We start from the raw sequence: 21,076 nt of genomic DNA on the forward strand, positions 1-21,076 counted from the left end.
CAATTATATCATGCAGGTTTATGTTAAAGCACGTTATACAGAATATATTCCTTACACACAGCATAAACTAGGATAACATTAGAGCTCTTCAAGACGAAGACACAATAAGAAGCAGATAATCAACTTAAAGAAAGAGCTAAAACGCTGGTTTCTCTACGAAGTGCTGTTAAGTGACACAGGAAGTCAGTGTAACTAGGCAACGACTCGTTGCCATGGCGAGAGCGCGGCCGCTTAGCCTCGAGGAAACTTTCCAAGCTCCAGAAGAGGAGATGGGCATTTATTTATCGTGGTTTATTCGAGGATAAAATGAAGTTTCACGGGTAAGTTTATCGTACACATTTGTTTAAAAATGTCTTGACATTGATACTAAAGCAGGAACATATATATAGATGTTCAAACTTGTTTATTTTAGAAGGGGTTGGCTAAATGGAGTCCGACCTGACTGAGGGTAAAACCATGCGTTCAAACAAACACCACCACACCAGTTTCAGCGATAGACTGGAGTTTCTTACACCTGTGGTAAATACCACTTTTAAATACTTATTTCATAGAAGCTGTTATGCTGTTTAAACTTACTTTAAAAGCCACACCCGTCTCTTTTGTCCTGTTCAATGAACCACTTCTGACCTTTTCTACAGATCAACAGCTGCAAGTTGCACCTTACAAGTGTCAAGTCATTTGTACCCGGGAGAGTGCAGGCGATGGTGAGTCTTATCAATACATATTCAAAGCAACATACAGTTGTGCTCACATGTATTCATACCCTTTCATTAAAGAAAAGGCTGAATTTACAACAGTCACTCAAATATCTGGAGACTTAAAAAAGGAAAAATAACAAAAAATTAGCAAAAATATAATTTAGTAATATAAGACACTGTTTTTTCATTTAATTGAGTTGAAGAAAGAAAAAAAAAAACCCAAACAAACAAATTGGTCCTGGACAAATTAGAGCACTTTTCTGTTGAACAGCGGGACAAAATACCTGTCAACAGGTGCAGAAGTCTGACTGAGAGGAACAGAAAACACCTGACTGTAGCGGAAACATTAAAGGATTGTTCAACAAAATATTAGTTTATGAGTGATGTCATATGCAATAAATTATCTTATTTATTTGCTTTTTTTAAAAATATTTCTATTGAACCAGAATTAGAAAAAACTAATGATTTTCATAATTTTTTTATTTATTATTACTTTAGTCAATTTCAGCTTTTTTACAGCTGTTTTTTCCTTCTTTAATGAAAGTGTATGAATAAATATAAGCACAACTATATATACAGTCCAAATTAGATTTTTTTTTTTTTCATGGGAAAGCTTTTTGTTGTCCCAAAGTTGTAAATTAACATCATAAAGAAAAAGTTTATGGTAGTTGTTGGCGCTTTTAAATTGATAAATAAGGCCAATGAACGGGTTAAAACACTCTTGGGTTAATAGTGAAGTTTTGTTTTGTAATGCTGTGGTACTCTTTTTACTGCCTTTGTTGTTAGAGACAATGTACCAACACTATAATTAAAGTAGAAGATATTTAATAGCAAAATATGTTTTGCCATGGCCATGTAAATCCACAGACTAAATTCCTTTGAAAATATTAATTATTGTTGTTAGCTGATGTGAAATGCTTTGTCACTGTTGTTACTGTTGGCAAAGGTTCTGCAATCAAATAGTGAATAAATTTGTCTATGGTAATTTGAGGTCATATTGTTTTACATTTCACTATTGTCCAGAATTTTCCAGTTATGAGTGATGCCATGAAAGGGGATGAGTGGGCTGCAGACCTTTTCAAGCCATGAAACAGTCTGATGCAGGGACAAAGCATTGTATTTACACGTCTTGGCACACACATTTTTAATACCAGCTTTCCATTACATGCTTTACTTGTTATGTTTACTGTTTTACAGACTGACTCTGAAGATTTTATTAAGAAAACAAATATGAACACGGCCCAAACAACTAAACATACTTACTCAGGTAGGCTTGACCCACTTAACTCCTTCAATCACTCACTCGTTGATCGCCTAAGAGGATTTTGTGTGATTCAGCATTCATGAATGGCTGTGGTATGCAAAGAATGTCATGCTCTATTTGTACATTTTAATGACACTTTTGCAGAAAATGGATTACGTCCATGCAGTCGAAGCAGAGTGGCCAGTGAGACCTCTGCAGATTTTCGGCAGAGTGTGATGCTACTAGCAGGTGGTGTTCCAGTTTCCTATGTTGCAAATATAGCCACAGACAAACGAAGGAGACCGACCCACAGTGCAGGGGCCACGTACCTTCACGCGGCTGTGAAAAATAAAAGAGCAGCAGGTAAATTTGAGAAACTGAGAAAATTGTATTTATGAATATGTGATAATTAATATTTGTAAACTGTAAACATGGCAATCATTTTTATGAAATGATGCTCTGAGTATTTTGAATTCAGTTTTTCATGTCCATATTAGGTGGTTCTGCAGGATGTAATCACATTGCTGCAACTGATTTTGCCTTCACTCAGTTGCCTTTTGCTTCCAATTTTCAGCGAATTGACTGGGAGAGGTAGGCTTTATTCTTTCTCCAGCAGATATAAAATGGAAATGTTATACTAAAGAACAAAGTGTTTTAACTTAAAGACATTGTATATTTAACAGTTTTACTTGTCTTTGTTACTAAGTCTTTCATATTGTTATTTTTATCTATATCATTACTAAGTTCTACGACCTCAATTTGACCTGGCTCCTTACTTTCAGGAGAAATTATCATTAAGCTTCCAGGTGAAGTAGAAAATATTCCAGATTTCCACCAGAGAGCAGCAAAGTCTCTTCGAATACCCAGTCCTTGTCTCCAGTGCACACTTAATGCTGACAAAGAATTCATTTGCTCCATATGTATTCAGCAAAGGCTATTCTTTTATATGTATAGCATGTACTAAAATGGTTATATGAATTAGTAAATAAATATACTTCATGAAAATTAAGAGTACCTTACGTCCAAAGACTCAAGCTTCCCTGCGACCCTTCATCGGACTAAACGGTTTAAAAAAAAGAAAGAATAAATGAAAATTAGAGTCAAATGCATTAATCTTGGAAATGATTTCTTTTAATATTCCAGGCGATCCCTGAAGGAATTCCCCATGCTGGATGTAATGAAAGAGTTGCAACTTCTCAACCTCCAGCACAATCTGATCACCAGGATCCAGCATCTATCACATATGCAGCAACTTCTTCTCTTGAACCTGCATGACAACCACATCTCTGATATGACTGGCATTGAGGCTCTGTGGTCGCTTAGGATTCTCATGCTGGGAAAGAACAGGTTGGCTACCGCAACTGGAGACATACGCCAGCAAACAGTAATTTATTTGAGATTAATTTGTTTGCAATCATGGTACTGTAAGGATTATTTTGTGCTGCTGTGGCAAACCCTGAGAAGCTTTATTCCTTTCTAAATAAAATCTTTAAAGTTTAATGTGTAAGTACCATGGATTGTGTAAGAGCTCTTGTTTACATTTAGAGTTTTGTACATTTTTATCCACTTGCTGGTATTACATTAGCAGCAGAAGTGTGTGATTTCAAAGGCCAAACTAATTGGAAATGTATTCACTGCTGTGTAATTTGTATTTCAAAAGGTTGTTGGGAGCTAGATGAAAGAGAGTTTTGTGGAAAAGATTTAAACCTTCCATTTGAGCACTACAGTTTTTTACATTCTCTAAACCCTGACATTTCCATCTTGATGTACTCAATGTCTGAGGTCATTTCTGGTTACCGAAAAGTAAAGGATGCCACTATTTAATGGCATCTTGTCCAAAATCACACTTTGATTAAAATTCTATTGGCCATTCCTGAACCAAAATGTCACTTGTTTGTAGAAAAGTATGAAAGTTTACATTGTAGACGTTATTTTAGACCTTATTAATGTTCGTGTTTAAGTGATTTCTTGCTTATAAGAGGTAATGATCATGGTTCTATCATCCCTTTGTTCTTTTAATAATGTATATCAACATCTGTTATTGTAAACCCATTATCAGCTGACCACTATTTAGCACATTTAAAACAAAAGGGTAAAACTGCCCTCCAAATTGTTTTATATTTTGTGTGTTTTGGAATTTACATAGTCTTTTTATTGATCATTTTCAGAATCCATAAAATTTGCTGCCTGGAAAAGCTTTCCAGACTGAACATTCTGGATTTGCACGACAATCAGGTACTGTTTCTCTACTGTATAGCCTAAAGTGTGTGTTTGTGTGTGTGTGTATTTATATAATGCGTAATTTATTTAAGCTGAAAAGTTCAGCAGGAGCTGGCTGCTGCCCCTCTTCTACACAATATCACTGCCATTTGATGCAGCTTTATCGATGCTGGAGTTAAGCAGGCCTGACAGCAGGAGGCCAGGCATGATCATTCAGGCTCATGGTCCACTGGCTAACAAAGTTCTACATGTTCAGGCCAGGTAGATAACAAATACGTTTTAGTATTAAAACAAACAAGCTAATATTTTCTCAAACCATTCAAAAATATATTTTGTTTTAAGCCTCACAGGGTGTTTTCTTGGACTTTAATCTTAAGCATTTGCCTTTGTTCCCAGCACTGTTACAGGGCAAAGAATTAAACCATCAGAATCCACAGGCATTTTTTTCAGGTCTACTCCCACGTTCATTTTCTCAGTGACCCCAGAGTAATTTATTCAACAGGCATGACTCTTTTTTATGTTTTCAGCATTAGGAACAGCTTTGAGCTGCCTCAGATCAGAATCTTTCTACTATTAGTTTTCTGTGTAAGTGTTTGTTCAGCCTCCACAACAGAGCTTAGCTTAGCTGAAGTTCTAAGAAATTAAATGATGTCAAATGAGGATTTCAACAGCTCTTGGAAAAAAAGATAGAACAGAAAGGCTTCCCCTGGTCAATTTAGTGTTTTGCCAGCGTGCCGCCCACGCTCCTCCTCAGAGAGCCACTCCAGAGCTCTGGTAAGACTCCTTCCCTTACTGGTTTGGCTTCTCGTTACATGAGCAGGCATCCCAATTACTGTTCAATGACTGCTAGTGTTATGTTATCATTTTTCCTGTAAGAGGATTCATTGCTCCCTCTGGCACTTCTTGTGGATCCTAATTGCATCTTTGTTGCACATTTAAACAGTTTCACAATGACATGATTGAAAATTCAACCATATAAAAAAATTGTCCCAGTTAGTAATAAGTGTGCATTACATTCTGGCTTTTCTCTTTATTGGCGTTCACATTTAGTGCAGATGATAAATCTATTGTTCTCTACAGACAAGATGCAGTTTTAGTTAGCTACAGACCCTAAACCCCCCTCCGTCCTGTGCACTAAGATTACAGTTCAGTCTCATGTACTCAGCATTATTTTTTAAACTCTTAAGGGATGTAACCAATGAAATATGATCAGAATTGCTGCTGAATGAATTGCCCATAAAACACTAGCTTCTTGTCTCCTATCTATGGGGATGCTTCCCAGCCGTGGATCACCATAATCTGTTTCTCTTCCCCTCCTCAAACTGGGACGCTCACATCACTACAAACTTTAGTTCCTATTTGTTGTAGTAGCAGGATGTGGTTTCATTCCCAAGGAAGTTTTCAAAAGGCTATAGTTGCTTTGGGATTGACTGCAACCCATACTCAGTAACCAAGATTTTGGTTTATCATGAAACCTGGTATTGTTGAGCAACCAGTTCTTCTGTTAGACTGGTGTTTAGAACAATTTGACTTAAAAGCAGTCAGAAAGAAGAATTCTGCACAGGATCTGTAAAATGCTGAAATATAAAAGTTAGCGTAACTCGTGTGTTTCCCTATCACACATCATAGAAGGGTGATATTAAGTTAAGTAAATTCCTTGCTCTTGACCCAGACTGAACCTGTTTGTCTTGTCTTTGCAAAAAAACTTGTCATGCTCATTTCTTTATGTCTTTATTTTATACATGTAGACACTACTACTTTTATTCCTATCACAATCCTGTCATGATGGTCTCTTGTTTTGTATCTTAGTTCTGGTTTCCTGATTTAGTTTGTAGTTTTCCTTGTTTAGTTCTCTCTTGTCCAGTTTCCTGTTTTGCTTTCCGATTCATTAGCTTACCTGGTTTGATTTTCTGATTCATTTCACTATTCTAAGTTTAGTTTGTGCCTCAGTCAGTCCTCTGCCTTGGTTTAACTAAATCAGTGGTTGGCAACTTCAGTCCTCGAGTGCCACAGTCCTGTAAATGTTAGGAGTCTCTCTGCTGCAACACACCTGGCACAAATCAGACCTAATTAGCAGACTTGTGCAGAGTTTGATGTGAAGCTCTGCACAAGTCTGCTAATTAGCCATTGATTAGAGTCAGGTGTGTTGCAGCAGAGAGAGGCAGGGTGTAGGTCACCGGTCCATTTCAGGGCGACACAGAGAAACAAAAAACGCACACACACGCACTCACTCTTAGGGACAAGTTATAGTAGCCAATTAACTTTACATGCATGTCTTCCGATGGTGGGAGGAAGCTGTCGTACACGGAGAGCACCCACGCATACATGAGGAGAACATGCAAACTCCACACAGAAAGGCCACTGTTCGAACCCCTATGGTTTGACCCACAGACCAGAAATTTCTACAGAGCTTTCTTTTTAAAATACTTACTTTACTTGTCAAGTTCAAACCCTATGGGGGAGATTTATTAAGATCCCAGTTTACGAGTAGTAATTTGCATGTCGAATCTAGAGTGTTGTGCATGGAGCTGAACCATAGTTTGCAAGGCGTTTACTAAGGGTAATTGTGTAAATTGGTTATAGCTGCAAATGTGTTGTCGTCTCCCTATTTAAATGAGGGTTTTGGAGGTGTTGGTTGATGAAGCCAGTAAACACTTAAATGACCTACAGCAAAGAAATCTGATTTCCACCAAAAGAAATGCTATGGGAGGAAATTTGTGAAAAAGGTAATACTGTTGGTGGAACGATGGGAACAGTGTATTAAGTATAAAGATGGTATAAAGATGGGTGTTAAATTAATATATTTATATCTCACCTTCCAACACTTGCAAAATAGTGTGCAAAGGCCCCATATTGAGTATTAATTGCGCCATAAGCATCGTTAGTAAATCAGGTAGTTCCTTGTTTGTGTGGGCAATGAGTTTGCACAGGTTTTAGTACAAGCAAACCTTTAGTAGATCCGGCACTGTCTTGTTTTTATATTTATAATTGTAGGCCCTTGTTAATTTTTGGTTTTTACTCAAACAGTGAACTCTTAGTTCCCCCATAAGTTATTTCCCACATCTTTGTTTGCACTGTGGGATGTAAACACACCATCTCACAGTAAAAACCATTGGGGTATTACACTGCAGAATTTAAAGTTTCACAGGTGCTCCAAAATATTTTCTCCCAGACAGATAGGTGAAGAGAGGAGCATCAGATTTCACCACTGACTGTCCCTGAGCTGCATGTTTGCTTCTGTAATTCTGTTGGGTTCAGAAGGAAGTCATGGCTTGATGAATAGCAACTTTCTGAAAGAAAGTTATTTAAGATCTTCAGTGGTACTGATTGTTGCTGTTATACTTACTGAGTTTAAGGTTTGGAAATGGTAATACTTATGTGATATCTATGTAGCTATGAAAAAAAACCAAACAGATTTCTAAATTTTTAAAGCATGTTTTGTTTTGTTTTGTCTACAGTTGTTTATCATTTGAACTGGCTTTGAGCCATCTAGCGATCATTAGATGTACAACTCTCATTATTACTGTTTATCCTCATTCCGCTTTTCCTTATTGTTCAATTCAATTAAATTAAATTAAATTCAGTTCAATTCAATTCAATTCAGTTCAGTTGTATGGGACAACTTCACGACAATCTCATCTCAGGGCACTTTACAGACATAATAATTCAAGCCAAAGTAAGGAAAACAAAAATGAAGTGCTCAGGGCATCATGGGACATGTCTTAGCAGTCTAAACCCATGGCAGCATAACTAAGGGGCGGCTAGACTCTGCTTTAAATGAGAGCTGAAGGACAAATCCTGGTCAAGACTAACTCAAACGTGGATACTCACTGTAGTACTGGAAGCCATTCAGGTTATTTACATTGCTAGGTAATTTTGTTTTAAGCTTTTCAGGTTCAAAGACAGCAGCCTCAGTCTTGTCTGAGTTTAAAAGGATCACACAAATTGTATTATTTTCCTTTGTAATGGTTTTGTCCTCTTACTCCTTTGTCTTTCTCTCATTGTGATTTCAGATCAGCAGGATAGAAAACATCTCTCACCTGAGCAAGTTGCGAGTGTTGAACCTGTCCAGTAACAACATTTCAAAAGTGGAAAACCTGCAAGGCTTGGACTCTTTGACTGAACTTAACTTGCAGCGCAACCGCATTTCTGCTTTGGTAAGTGATCTCTTTACCAAACACTAAAGGAAAAGACTCCTGTGCTTTCCTTTTTTTTGTTTTTGTTTAGATTACAACAGTCGACAAGTAGAAAAGGAACTTAAATTATGATATTAAATGTTGTTTTTTTTCACTCTTCCAACAATTCAAAACAAAAATATTGTAGAAGCTGCTAATTAGCTGCAGAGTTGTGATGTTTTTGGCGGCTTTTCTTGCTGAGTTTAACTGGTTTGCTGTAACTATTAATCTATCGGATGCGATCATAGATCCTTGTTTCCCGAAGGCAGCAGATGTATCAACTAAATGCTGTAATGATCACATTCTGGTTCCACACTGTGAGCACAACAACTAACTGGTAAAATGATTAAAGTTTTTGTTGCTGCTAATACGAAAAAGAAGAGAAACATATTTTTTCTGCATCACAATAACAAACATAGACTTTGTCTCTTTGACAAGATGTAGGAAAATCACGGGATAAAGATGCTTTTGGCATCCTTCATCTTTGATGTTCAATTCAATTTTCCTTGACCAGATCCTTCGGCTGGTTTCTGTTTTTCTGTTACAGGATCACGTGTCAGTTTTTACTGTCACAATATAACAAACACAGGAGTCATGTTAATAGGATCTTTATATGTAAGCCTGTGGTGAAATGTATCTTGTTTGTGTTACCCAGGGAGACATAGCTCACCACCCATAACCTCCCACTGACTCTCTCTGCTGCAGTGAGGGAGAAACTGGATATTCTAAACATGGGAATTCACTTCCCTCGGTTTCTATAGTTTTAATCTGATAAACAGAGGAGTGCATGCCAAAACAGGCCCCTTTATTTGTATGCAAATCCCCTAAGCCCTTCCTTGCTTTTTGGGGTTGAAAATAAAAAAAGCCAAACAGTGCTGTGAATCAACTAAAAGCCCTTCCCTTAACTCACCCTGTCCTCTGCCTGCGAGCTGTGAGCTCCTAATTATTGGATGTAATGTTTTATTTGATACATGAGAGAGGAAAAATACTACCCATCAGCAGTTTCTGTTGCCTCTGTTATTAGTGATCGCTCTCTGCCAAGTATTTATATCAGACAGAAAGTAAATAACCAGCCTCCAGGTACTCAGTTTTTTCCCTTTTATGAAGGGGGAGACAGATAAAATGTGAAATTCTTGACCAGATATAAAGGCCATCAGTGACTCTCAGAACAATTTATGGCCTTGATTATAACTTGAGCTCAATTGTCCAATAAAATATGTTTTCTTATTGACACATGTGTGAGTGTAATTAAATGCTGAACTTATATCATTGGGTATTTTTGATTCTGTCAATATTAGCAGCAGCCCCAGTCTTTCTTACATTTATAAAAACCTTTCTATTGAATTTGATCAGGAAACTAAAAATGTTAATGATTTATAAGAATGACATTTCCAAAGTATCAAATATATTAAAGTTTGTGTTATTTGCAGACAGCTCAAATATGTTTTGTTGAGGTGTGGAACTGCAGCAGTTCTTGGATGTGATCAAAGAACAACTTAATGGAGTGAAAAAGTGGTTTAATATAAGTAAATAAAAACAAGTTGCATACTAAAACTGAAGACTCCGTATTATATTGTACACACATGAGTTACTGTGTAGAGGTGTGGGGAAATGCATGCAAAGGTAAGTCACACTCAATACATATCAATAAATAGAAAACAGAAAAGAACTATTAGATTGATAAATAATGCAGGATATAGAAACCACACACAAGTTCTGAAATGTCCAGATTTGATTCAGTTTAAAAGAGCACAAATAATATACAAAGCAAGAAATAATTTACTTCCAAATAAAATCAAGGATTTCACAAAACTGCATCAAGCACCAGGCCAGAAGGAGGAATTATATCTTTTACTGCTTTCTACCAAGAGATGGCAGACATGTGAACCTGAGGTGAAGGAGGACATCTATGACGATTGGTTATCTAGAAGCAGTGAAAATTATGCTTATCTTGTAAATCACGATGTTGGTAATAATAATATTCATCCATAATAGTAAGATACCTGAATGTAAGAGATGACAACTCTACTTAAATTAATCATTAGTTCATAGTGGAAGTTATGGAATTTGATATGGCTGCCAGTCAATAATGCCACATTACAAAGCTGGATGAATAATTTTACTATCATAAACTCTGGCCCATTTTTTTTTTTTTTATCATTTACAGCATTCCTTAAAACTTTAAAAACTCAGGTGTCTAAAGGGTTAAGAGGAGTTTAAAAATGCATTGTGTTAAAACAGTTTAAAGAAGTGTTTCCATCAGTTAAATTAAATCAATTAAATGAAAGTAAACACATCTACCAGTTTAAAATAAGTTACAAAATGCTAATATGTAATAAATATGAGTTTGGACAACAAAAGTTTAAACCAGGACGGCAATGATGGCGTGACATTATTCCGAGCCAGAATATTGTGTTTTGTGTCATCTTTGTATTGTGATTTTTTCTTTCTAAGGGAGATCATCTACTTCACAGATCTTCTGTTGTGAAGTAAAAGTCTATCTATCTATCTATCTATCTATCTATCTATCTATCTATCTATCTATCTATCTATCTATCTATCTATCTATCTATCTATCTATCTATCTATCTATCTATCTATCTATCTATCTATCTATCTATCTATCTATCTATCTATCTATCTATCTATCTATCTATCTATCTATGTAATGCTTACTCCCTAGTTGTGAATCATCTGTTAGTCATGTTTGAGAAGGTTTCGTATTTACACTTACTCTGAGGTGGGCCTTTCCACTGTGCCAACCTTAGGCAGTAAGTAAGTGAAGCATTTTATATTTTTGGCAGCAGCAATGATTTGTGTGGAAAAAAGAGAAGCAGTCAATGTGAGACAGGATAAAACAGACAAAGCAAAAAGGTGTTAGCCAGAGGCAAGCTGGCTTTATGATTAAGCAGAAGTCTTTGTCTTGTTCTGAGCTTCTTGAGCTAATCAGCTTCATTTAACAGTAATTTGATTTGCTCAAAACATGTGTTTAGTCAGCTCTACCTCCTAAATGCTGTCACAGGTTTTAGTCAGTTAACAGTAATATCAGTCACCAAAATATGTAAAAGTTCCATGAGAACACACAAGATCTTTATAAAGAGAACTACAGATAAAAATATCCACAAGGAAAAATAACATTTCCACTCTAAAATATACATACAGTACCAAAAGGTTTTGATTGACACGCGGCATTTGAAATGAATGCAATCACAGCTGGAATGTGCACTTAATGCCAGAGTATCTGCAGTTCTAGTACACAATAGCAGAGGCCAAATGTGTGACAACTAAGATCCCACTTTGAGTTTATTCTATTGAAGAAAAAAGGCCAAAACTAACAGCTTACAGTGAGAGAAAACCAATCTCCATTTACCTGCGTGTGTGTCTACTTCAACAGCTTTCATGCCCTTTTGTTGTGTGTGTAGTTGCATGCAACACTGAAAGCTTTGATGAGTGCTTTCTCTATGTTTGTGGAGTAATACCTCCACCGGAGCTCAGTGTGTTTAAGTGTGAAAAATAAAGACACGCAAGCTGTCAGTCGGAGGAGGGTGGAGCCGGGATAAAGAGGTGAAGGCACGGGCACGTAGATAAATACACTCCACACAGGCATGCAGGCATGTGCATACACAGCCGCACAGCTGTACACAGCCTCGCAACAAATCCTTATTGGTTCTGATCGATCAGGTTGTCTGACAAAGAGACCACATTGGTGGGCAATTGTTATGCAGCTTATCAGCTTGGTGATGACATCATTCTGTCTGAGACAGGGCTGCTATATTTAGACCAAGACAGTGTGCAGTGGCTGCTGTGTTCCCAGCAACCATACAGGAGCTTGCGTAGTCTCTGGGAATGTGGTAGATCCTCAGTATTGGTTAACACTGACAGCATGACTTGCAGGTTTAAAGGAAATAAAGCAGTCTTGCCCCTGCAATGTCACAAAAAGAAAAAAAATATAAATAAAAGTGGACTCAAATTCTTCTGTTGGATTGTTTTCTTTTTAACCGTATAGATATGTTGTCCTCATAAATACAATGTTACCAATGATGTTTAGTCTTTGTGATTGTTTGTCTGTTAGCTGTGTTTGTTATTTTGAGACAGTTTTTCAGGGAAGCCCCTGAAACTGACACAATGGGAGATGATAGTTAAAAATATACCTTGAAATGTGTACATTACTAATTTGCAAATAGGCCAGATACATTAAACTTTTTTCATGCCTTTTTAAAAAAATTTATTATTTCTGTGACATGAGTATGATTTTCAGGAGAACAGAGGCGCTGTATGTTGAAAAAGATAAATCTTCAACAATTTTAGCAACAAAACAAAAAGAAAAATGCAACAAAAACAAACAAACATACAAAAAAAAAAGATTTAAACCAGCCATGGATCTCTCTATATATTATGAGCTTTATTATTCATTATTTTATTAATTATTTTTTAGGAATGGAAAAGAGTATCTTACAACAGTCTGGGCTTCACAGCAGTTTTGAGCTCACAGGTGACTGAGATTTCAAACTGAATTTATAGCTAAGAGATGGTCTCAGTGGTTTGAAAGAAATGCAAGGTGGCTCTCATTTCAAAGTATTACAAATTCTCTCTTTACTGCTGCATAGCCCTATGATTACTTTGCAGTGGCAGCTAAATGGAACAGTGGAGACTGTCCAAGGAACTGCTTCCAGATGAGCTGCTCTTACGACTGCTGCATAGGCAAAGTCCATGAAACAGACCTTTAGGAAGTTTTAGCAGAGTAAGCAATAGTTGTCTTTTTCTAACTGCATCTCCTGACTTTTCTTGGAGAATCATCATAAGAAAATGTTCCTGGTATCAAAAAAAAAAAACTAAAGTTGATATGTCTTGGAAGAACCTCACATCCTGATAAACACTCCTGACAAATCCATGATGCAATGGGGTTATGTCACAGCTGGTGGCGGGAAATATTTCACTGATAGAAAATATGGATTCTGTGAAATATTTGTAAACAAACAGCAATAAATATTGAAGAGAATGACTTCCACAAATGATTTATCCTATGCAGAGTGAAAGAGTTATTGATGTAGCCTCTGTCCTACTTAACACAGTTTCCTACAACCATGTGTATTCCTAACGTTCTTAATATTTTGTACTTTATGAAGCCTGTTTAATTCACAATCAGTGCTGCCTTTATTGAAATATAGGAAGTGATTAACTGTTCAAATCAAATGAGATTTTATTCATAAAACATCCACAAAATATTTTAAAGTCACTGATGTAATTGCGGGCAAAAGGGAAATAAAAAACATTTCCAAAAATTTTAATTTTCAAAATATAAATCTGCCAATTTTACAATATATAAACACAACTTATTCATATGAAGAAACAAGTTACAGTAAATGCTGCTTTGGATACATTCTGTACTACTGTCAGCTTACTGGAAATGACAGTCAAATGTTGGATAAGTATATGTGGACTTTCTGGATTTACTTTTAGGCTGCTGCAGTGTTGTATTGTTCTCTACAGAAGAGCTAGGTTAATGTGTTATTTAAGCACAGAGAGGCAGAAAAGCTGAGGGAGGATGCGAGGCGTTGGCTGAAATATGGGTAGATGCTGACGCAGCTCATTCAGACTGCTGCTGGGAGTGTCCTCTTTGCTTCCAGCATGTGAGTCTCTGCCTGGCCACACATACATACACAAAGCCCTGATCTTGATACAACTGAACATAACATGCCCCCTCATTGGAATCTGATTAGTGGTTGTGGTTATGACATTGTCTTTGTCCCTGTGTGTCCAGTTCAGTGTGCCATCTGGCCAGCTGCTGCTCTTCCCCCCACCCCCCTCTCACTGAAGTGTGCATTGATTTTGAGCTTGCTCGTCTGTGAAAGCACCCCCTCATTCCAATTTGCGTTCATTGAATTTACTCCAGCTAATGTTCTTGCCCGATGTGGCGCAGTACTGTGACTGTGCCTGCTGTGTGTGCTGCTGTATCTATTTTTTCCAGTTAGCATTTTAAGCTAGCCTCCTGCAGCAGGGCATCACTGCATTAGCGCAGCATACACACTCTCTCTCTCTCCCTCCCTTCCCTACCCCCTTTTCTCCTCATGCTCTCTCTCATAGTCTCTCTCCCTCTCCATTGCCCCTCCTCTCCATGTGCAGACAAGGCAGCATTCTGTATGTGTGTGTATGTGTGTGTGTGCATGCGCAGGGTGGATGGGGATGCTGAACGCTGGAGCAGAGAGCTGCAAGGTGACTGAGGGAATGGAGAGGGATACAGAGCTGTAACGATGCAGTGCCCTCTTCCTGAGCATCTTCCTTTCTTCACATCCATCCATCTCTCTGTCTTCCCTCTCCCTCTTTCTCTTTGTAGACTGAGGTGGACCGCCTGCCCTGCTTGCAGCGCCTGTTTCTCAGCTGCAACAACATCATCAGGTAGGAGCTTGTACTGCTTTACTCCCTCCTTCCCACAGGGCAGGGACAGGGATGGTGGCAGAACAGTGCCACGTCCTCTGGCTCATGGCAGCTCCTGGCACACATTGCAGAACACACACAAACACTCACAGCGTCACACAGGTTTGCCGTAGTGAGCAGTTTCTTTAACCTAGACAACACCAACATGAAGGGCTGTTAATTACTAATATTTAACATTCTGCTGAAGGAATATGTTAAAATTCAACAAAGTTATGCATGCAAGAGAGAGGCCAGTTGAGAAGAAGTTTTACTTGTGTTAAATACACATTTGAAGGTTGAGATAACTGGAATCATGGCCAGGTCATGGTTTTTTTTTGGCTAATGTCATTTTGCTTCCAACACTTTTTCCTGTTATTAGCTAATGCTGTTTTCTAACTGAGTATAGTAATTGAGATGTCACAGAGTTAACTTGGTGAAGCAGAACAGCCTCCTCACTGACTAAAGCTGTGTTGAATTCAGGGTGGGACAGCCTCCTTGCCCATGGTCACCTTGATAGATCTGACCTGACATTTTATGCCAGCCTTGCTGTTCAAGTGTCTGTGATTCAGCATCTGATGCACCACACAGTCAGGACAAAAGAAGAGACAACAAATCCAATCATATAACAAACTCCTTTAGAACTTCATATTCAGGTCCACGTGTAGTATGTAATTCCCTTATTTAAAATAGATATTTTACAGCTTTTGTTGTCATAAATGCCTTTTATATTAATTTAGCAGCAGCTTAGAAATGCAATGTGTGTGAAAGTGTTGGCTGAAAGGGGATGAGTTGTGCTCTGTTGCTAGGTAGAGGCAGAGCACATTCATCTGTTAGGTGTATTCAGCCAACCCAGCAGAGGACCTTGGAGAGAAACTTCCCCATGAATGTCTGAAAATATTAGTTCAATAAATCATAATTATGCATTTTTCATGAGTCCTGTCTGAGTTCATTTAAGCACCTTAGGAGCACTACAGAAGGCAAAACAAGATGGAGTGAGTTGGGACACCTCTGAAATGAGGTTCCAGTCTGTACTTTTATCTCACACACACACATCTTTGATATTCACTTCCTATTAGACTCTTTTAATCTGGTTATATTCATGCACACTTGTCATTTATCTTTTATTGCATTCTGGTGCTGGTCATTGACAGGGTCAAGCTAAACCTTCTTTATTTCTATTTTCTTTATTTATTTGTCTCTGTTCTACCAAAGTTATTACATCATGGCAATTTATAATAAAGCAGAATAGTGCTTCTTAGACTGAACAATGTTAAGAGTTTTTATTGGATCTATACTAGAAATGTGACTGAAAAGTATAAATAATAATGCTACTTTTTACTGTTTTTCCAGCCAACCCAAAAGGAAGCAGAGTTATAAAAATGTGCTGTATGTCAGTTTTAGGTCTAAGTGGGTTCATCAGAGGTTATTATCTGATCCTTCACAGCATTTAAATAAATCTCAGGCTTACAACAGGTAGTGCAGTAAGCCTGTGGGTAGTTCCATGCAAATTATTCACCAGCGTTATTACAACAAATTAGCATTGATACAATCTCCCCTGCCTTTGCTGTGTTGATTTTGTTTTTTTGCCTTTTGCCACAGGGTGATTCATAACAGTGTAGATTATTTTCCCCCCAGTATTGCCCAGCAGAGTAATTCCAGGTTGCCAGAGGGTCAGCTTGATAACAATTCCGTTGTGCCTTTTCCTTTTCTTTTTTTTTTAGTTTTATACAGGATTAAAAAAAAGTTTCTGGGTTTTAGATTTAAAACGTGGGGCTGTCTCAGATGACATAATTGTGTGTGCAATGCATTGTACTGCATCAATTTTGTAGTAAAATCTTTAAACAGGAAATATTTTAATGCACAACTTGAATTTCCTACAGAACGTTTTCTTTTTACTTTTAGTTTTGATCAGCTAGCCTGCCTTGGAGAGTCACACTCCCTTTCTGAGCTCACCCTGGATGGGAATCCTGTAGCCCTGGAGACATGGTACAAGCAGGCCGTCCTGCGCTGTGTGCTTCACCTGAGACAGCTGGACATGAAGCGCATCACAGTAAGTAAAAAGATTGACTGTGGGTGTTGAAAACAGATAAACTGCAGACTGCATGTGGCAGCTGGGTTCCAAAATTAAAGCTCACTGTACTTTATCAAAGTTAAGAAGTCATGAAATATATTCATAACAGTGTAGATTATTTCCCCTTCAGTATTTCCCACCGGAGTTATTCCAGGTTGCGTGAGGGTTAGCTTCATGACAATTTTGTTGTGCCTTTTTCTTTTCTTTCATTACAAGATAAAAAATATTTTCTGTAGGAGCTAAAAAAAAGTTTCTGGGTTTTAGATTTAAAATGTGGGGCTGTCTCAGATGACTTACTTGTGTGAGTCCTGTCTTCAGTTAATGATCCAGACATGCTGTACATGTTTATAAGAATGACTTTGTTTTAATAGATCACTGTAATTCACCATTATGTCCTGCTTAAAGACAAAACTCATCTTCTGTTCACTGCCCGAATCATCCCCAGGCCAATATACATCTTAATGATGTTGTGCTATTTGCTCTCTGGACACAAGTGCAGAATTCATCATGTTTTCTGCCACCAATCAATCAGAGACTGACTTATTACAATAAGATTTAAGTATTTGGAATATACATTATTTGTAAGCAATAGGAAAAAAAAGTGATTTTCTTATTAAAGATGAAGTCATTGTTTTTATACTTTGTGCCAGCAATGTGCTGCGGTCAAATATCAGCATGCTTTCAGAAGCTGTCAAGCTGGGAGCACCCAGGTCTGAGCTTGTATTGCAGAGGAATCCATGAGTACCACACACCTTGCCGTCAAAACATTGGTCTGATACAGTAAAATAAATTTAAAAAAAAAAGACATTGTTACAGTTTCATTTATTTACATGTTTTTACATAATTTAGATACATGTGAGCTGGTTTCATAACCTTCACATACTGCTGCCTTCAGCTTTTGATCCTGGAAAAATGACTTACTTCTCCCTCTTTTTGTCACTGACTTTAGTCTCCCTGTTAACCAGGATCTGATTTATTCCTTAACCCACCTGATTTAGTACAGTATGCCTCCACGGCACTATGCTGTCACTAAGCTGTCAAAAACTCAGACCGACTGCTGGTTGATTGTCCTTTTTGATAAATGTGTATCGTAAAAGTATATTTATATAAAAAGGTCATTATGTATTTTAAAAGTAATTACTATTTTATCAGAACAAAGGAAATATAATTGAATTCATAGTTAAGGAGGAAATACTGGAAATACAGCTTTAAAGCCTAAATTGAAAATTAGAAATGAAATGCATTAAATGTATACAAATATATCTACACCTGCTGAAATGCTAGCAGCAGTTCAAGCTAGGCTAGCATTTAGCCTCTGTTGATCAAAAACAAGCATAGTTCCTGCTAGTGTGTCTCAGACAGCTGAATAACCCCCTGTTCTTAGCAGGCACAATCAGATTGCATTGGCAGCGTTGCATTCTGGGAGTTTTGGCTTTCCCCAACAGCTGGGCTCAGTTTATCTGAGACTAAAAATGAGACAGATAATCCTGTGATGCAGCTGGCTTCTGCGAGAATTTCACTCAGCTTCTATAGCCGTTGATTTCTGGTGGAGAGAAGAGCCTTCCAGACAGCATCTTCTGTGGCTCTCCCCCCTTTCTCTCTTGAATAATTCAGCATTCATGAATGGAGCAACACTCTGATTGCACCAGCTATCCTTTTCAGGACGAGGATCGGCGCATGGCAGGTGTACAAACTCGAAAAGAAGAGGAAAAGAAGAAGGAGAGTCACAAGCAGACCATTCATAAGGTACCACACCGTTATCTTTGCTTACAATGCACAGAGCATTCAGGGAGCAGCAAACACATGTCACATCGTACCTTTAACAGTGCACAGTAACAGAAGAAGAAAAAACTAACCTGTCTGTCAAAAGCTGAGACTTAGTATTTAGTTGTTTTTTTGTAAAAGGTGGGAGTCTACTGGAAGGGTTCAAACAAGTATTTGATAAATTCCAAAATCACTAGTAAAAAGATTTGATTTGTACTGAAGTTATATTTGCAACATGAAGAATTTACATTAATGATATCCAGGTTTCTGACCTTTTATTAAATTGCAATAATTAAAATCTGTTTGTCTTAGAATTTTCTTTTTTTTGTGCTAGTTCTGCACATATGTCTCCAAGCCAATAAGCCTTAGTGCTTCTTAGCAGTGAAAAGGCGGCACTTTATTGTGCCATTAAATACACTTTTGTGATTATTTATAGACAGAAAAGGGTGTTAGGGAGACGTAATCAGCCCACATGTGCACTGTATGTCTAGTATTCACAAAAGATATCTTATTTCTTTGATCCAGGATGTTTTATGTTGCACATGCATCTGTTTTGCAGTATTTCTTGATCATTTTGTGCCAAAGCACCTGCTGTGTCCTCCTGCACTGAAAGATTGACTCAGTACTTCAGTAACCTAATGCTTGCTAATCCCCGGTGCTGAAAAAATGTTATGTGTGGAACCACCATGATATCATGGCAAAGGCTCACTGTGACTTGATACTGACCCAGCTCTGTATCAGGTAGTGGCACCTTCCACGGTTAAATTCACTGAAACTAGAACTGGGCCAAGAAATAAAAGAATGGAAATACAGCAGAGATAAAGAGATGCTCATTGTTCATTTATTGTGCAGGTAGAGCCAGCCACAGTTAAATCAAAGTGTTGTAACATAGTAACAGGAGCAATTAAATTAGAAAAATACATGGATATATCATTTCAGATTACTCAAAACTTTGAGGCGAAGTAAAATCTGTGCTTAGTTTTATTCCTCTCACCATTGTTGAATAAACTGTGATAAAGTCAAAACACATTACATTTTTTTGTTGTGCTCTGAAGAATTGTGTACTGAAGTCTGATGTGTGTGTGTGTGTGTGTGTGTTGCCTCGGTTCATCAAGGAGAAGCGGCGTCTTGCAATCCGTAATGCAGCACAGCAGTGGGAGGGTGTCAGGGCCGGCTTGGAGCTGCCCCCGGCAAACGGTGCTAAGGAGGACGTTAGTCCAGAGAACAGCCCTGCTCACAACCCCGCACAGACCAATGGCCTTGCACAGGAGCCTTCTCCAGATGAACCGAGGTGCTCGCCATGTGATGTGTCTACTATGTGTTGCATTGCAGGAGTCAACATTCATCCAAAGCAAATTATATTTCCCATAATGAATCTTATGTTGACGTGGTTAAATGCTGGTTGTAAAATCAGTGTTCTGAAGCTAATAAACTGTATTGTTATAAGGACTGCTTGCATGTTTTCAACAGGCGGGTAAGCCCAGGTTCAGGACCAGAGCGACCATCAGGAGGAACAGAAAGCAGACTTCGCACCAACAGTCGTCCAAACAGCCCACGAGATCCCAAGTAAGAGATAAATGTTCTAAACTTCCCCTCTATTCCTTCAGGCAGGGTCTCTTGCTTCCCAAAGATAGAGTCTCATATTGCCATAACCCCCTCCTTTTGATTTGACTTTTGTATCTTCACTGTTGTGTCACTGCTCCTTTTTTTCTACTGACAGACTTTCACTTTGAATTAATTTAAAGTATGTAGAATTGTATCGAGATCAGTGAGGGACATGCACCATCCTAGAATAATCTTTGAAGGCACAGTGACCTTTTTTTTCTTTAGGCACTGAAGCCTTGGCCGCTCTTGCTACTCCTCTGACTTCTTTGGACGTTACATGCAAATATAAGATCTTCAGAAATGTCTGTCTTTAATGTCAACATCCAGGTCTGGTAATACTCTCTCACACAACTGGTGAGTCAGGTCTGGATGAGAGGTAACGTTATGAGAGATATGAGAGGCAAAGCTGAAATAAATTGTAAGCCGTGTCAACAACTATTATTATATGTTTTAGGGAAGGGCTTTCCTTCCTGCACCAGGATATGAAAATGGGCTCAAAGCAAAATTCTCCACTGACAGTGGCTTTCCTTTACAGGTTCTGTTTTAACTTCAGGGCAGCAGCTTGATGGGTTGAGGTAAAAAATGAGGAGTCACACAATTCAGTCCAGTATATGTCAATGATTTGTGAGTTTTATTACTTTGACTTGTATTGTATGACAGAAGACCAGAGGGAGTTTCCAAAGCTTGGCAGCCACTAACATGAAGTAGAAGCAATATCTTTGAATAAAAGTTCAAAGGGTAAAATTTTCAAAATGAGATGTGGGTGGGAAATTGAAAAGTTGTTTTGCTGAGCAGTGTGTGGGTTTATAGAAAGGTTGTAATGCTTTCAGAGTGTAGCCCACCACAGATGGCTTCTGAAGTACTATGTTCTGAGAGAAACTGCACC

General features: G+C 37.9%; 1 protein-coding gene across 1 annotated transcript in view; it reads left to right on the plus strand.

Moving 5' to 3' along the window:
• Positions 1–426: 426 nt before the first annotated feature.
• The window catches only part of lrrc49 (leucine rich repeat containing 49), a gene marked incomplete at both ends in the record, with an annotated part of 32,398 nt that continues 11,748 nt past the window's right edge, over positions 427–21,076 (plus strand). The window contains 14 exons of the mRNA XM_079258180.1: positions 427–519; positions 639–704; positions 1,896–1,965; positions 2,107–2,304; positions 2,439–2,532; positions 3,085–3,288; positions 4,110–4,176; positions 8,175–8,318; positions 14,460–14,549; positions 14,671–14,732; positions 16,653–16,800; positions 18,484–18,567; positions 19,701–19,876; positions 20,056–20,151. Coding sequence (XP_079114306.1) covers positions 427–519; positions 639–704; positions 1,896–1,965; positions 2,107–2,304; positions 2,439–2,532; positions 3,085–3,288; positions 4,110–4,176; positions 8,175–8,318; positions 14,460–14,549; positions 14,671–14,732; positions 16,653–16,800; positions 18,484–18,567; positions 19,701–19,876; positions 20,056–20,151 — 1,592 coding nt within the window. The remainder of the gene's footprint in view (positions 520–638; positions 705–1,895; positions 1,966–2,106; positions 2,305–2,438; positions 2,533–3,084; positions 3,289–4,109; positions 4,177–8,174; positions 8,319–14,459; positions 14,550–14,670; positions 14,733–16,652; positions 16,801–18,483; positions 18,568–19,700; positions 19,877–20,055; positions 20,152–21,076) is intronic.

The sequence above is a fragment of the Telmatherina bonti genome (genome assembly GCF_933228915.1).
Source record: "Telmatherina bonti genome assembly, chromosome: 1".
Taxonomy (NCBI): domain Eukaryota; kingdom Metazoa; phylum Chordata; class Actinopteri; order Atheriniformes; family Telmatherinidae; genus Telmatherina; species Telmatherina bonti.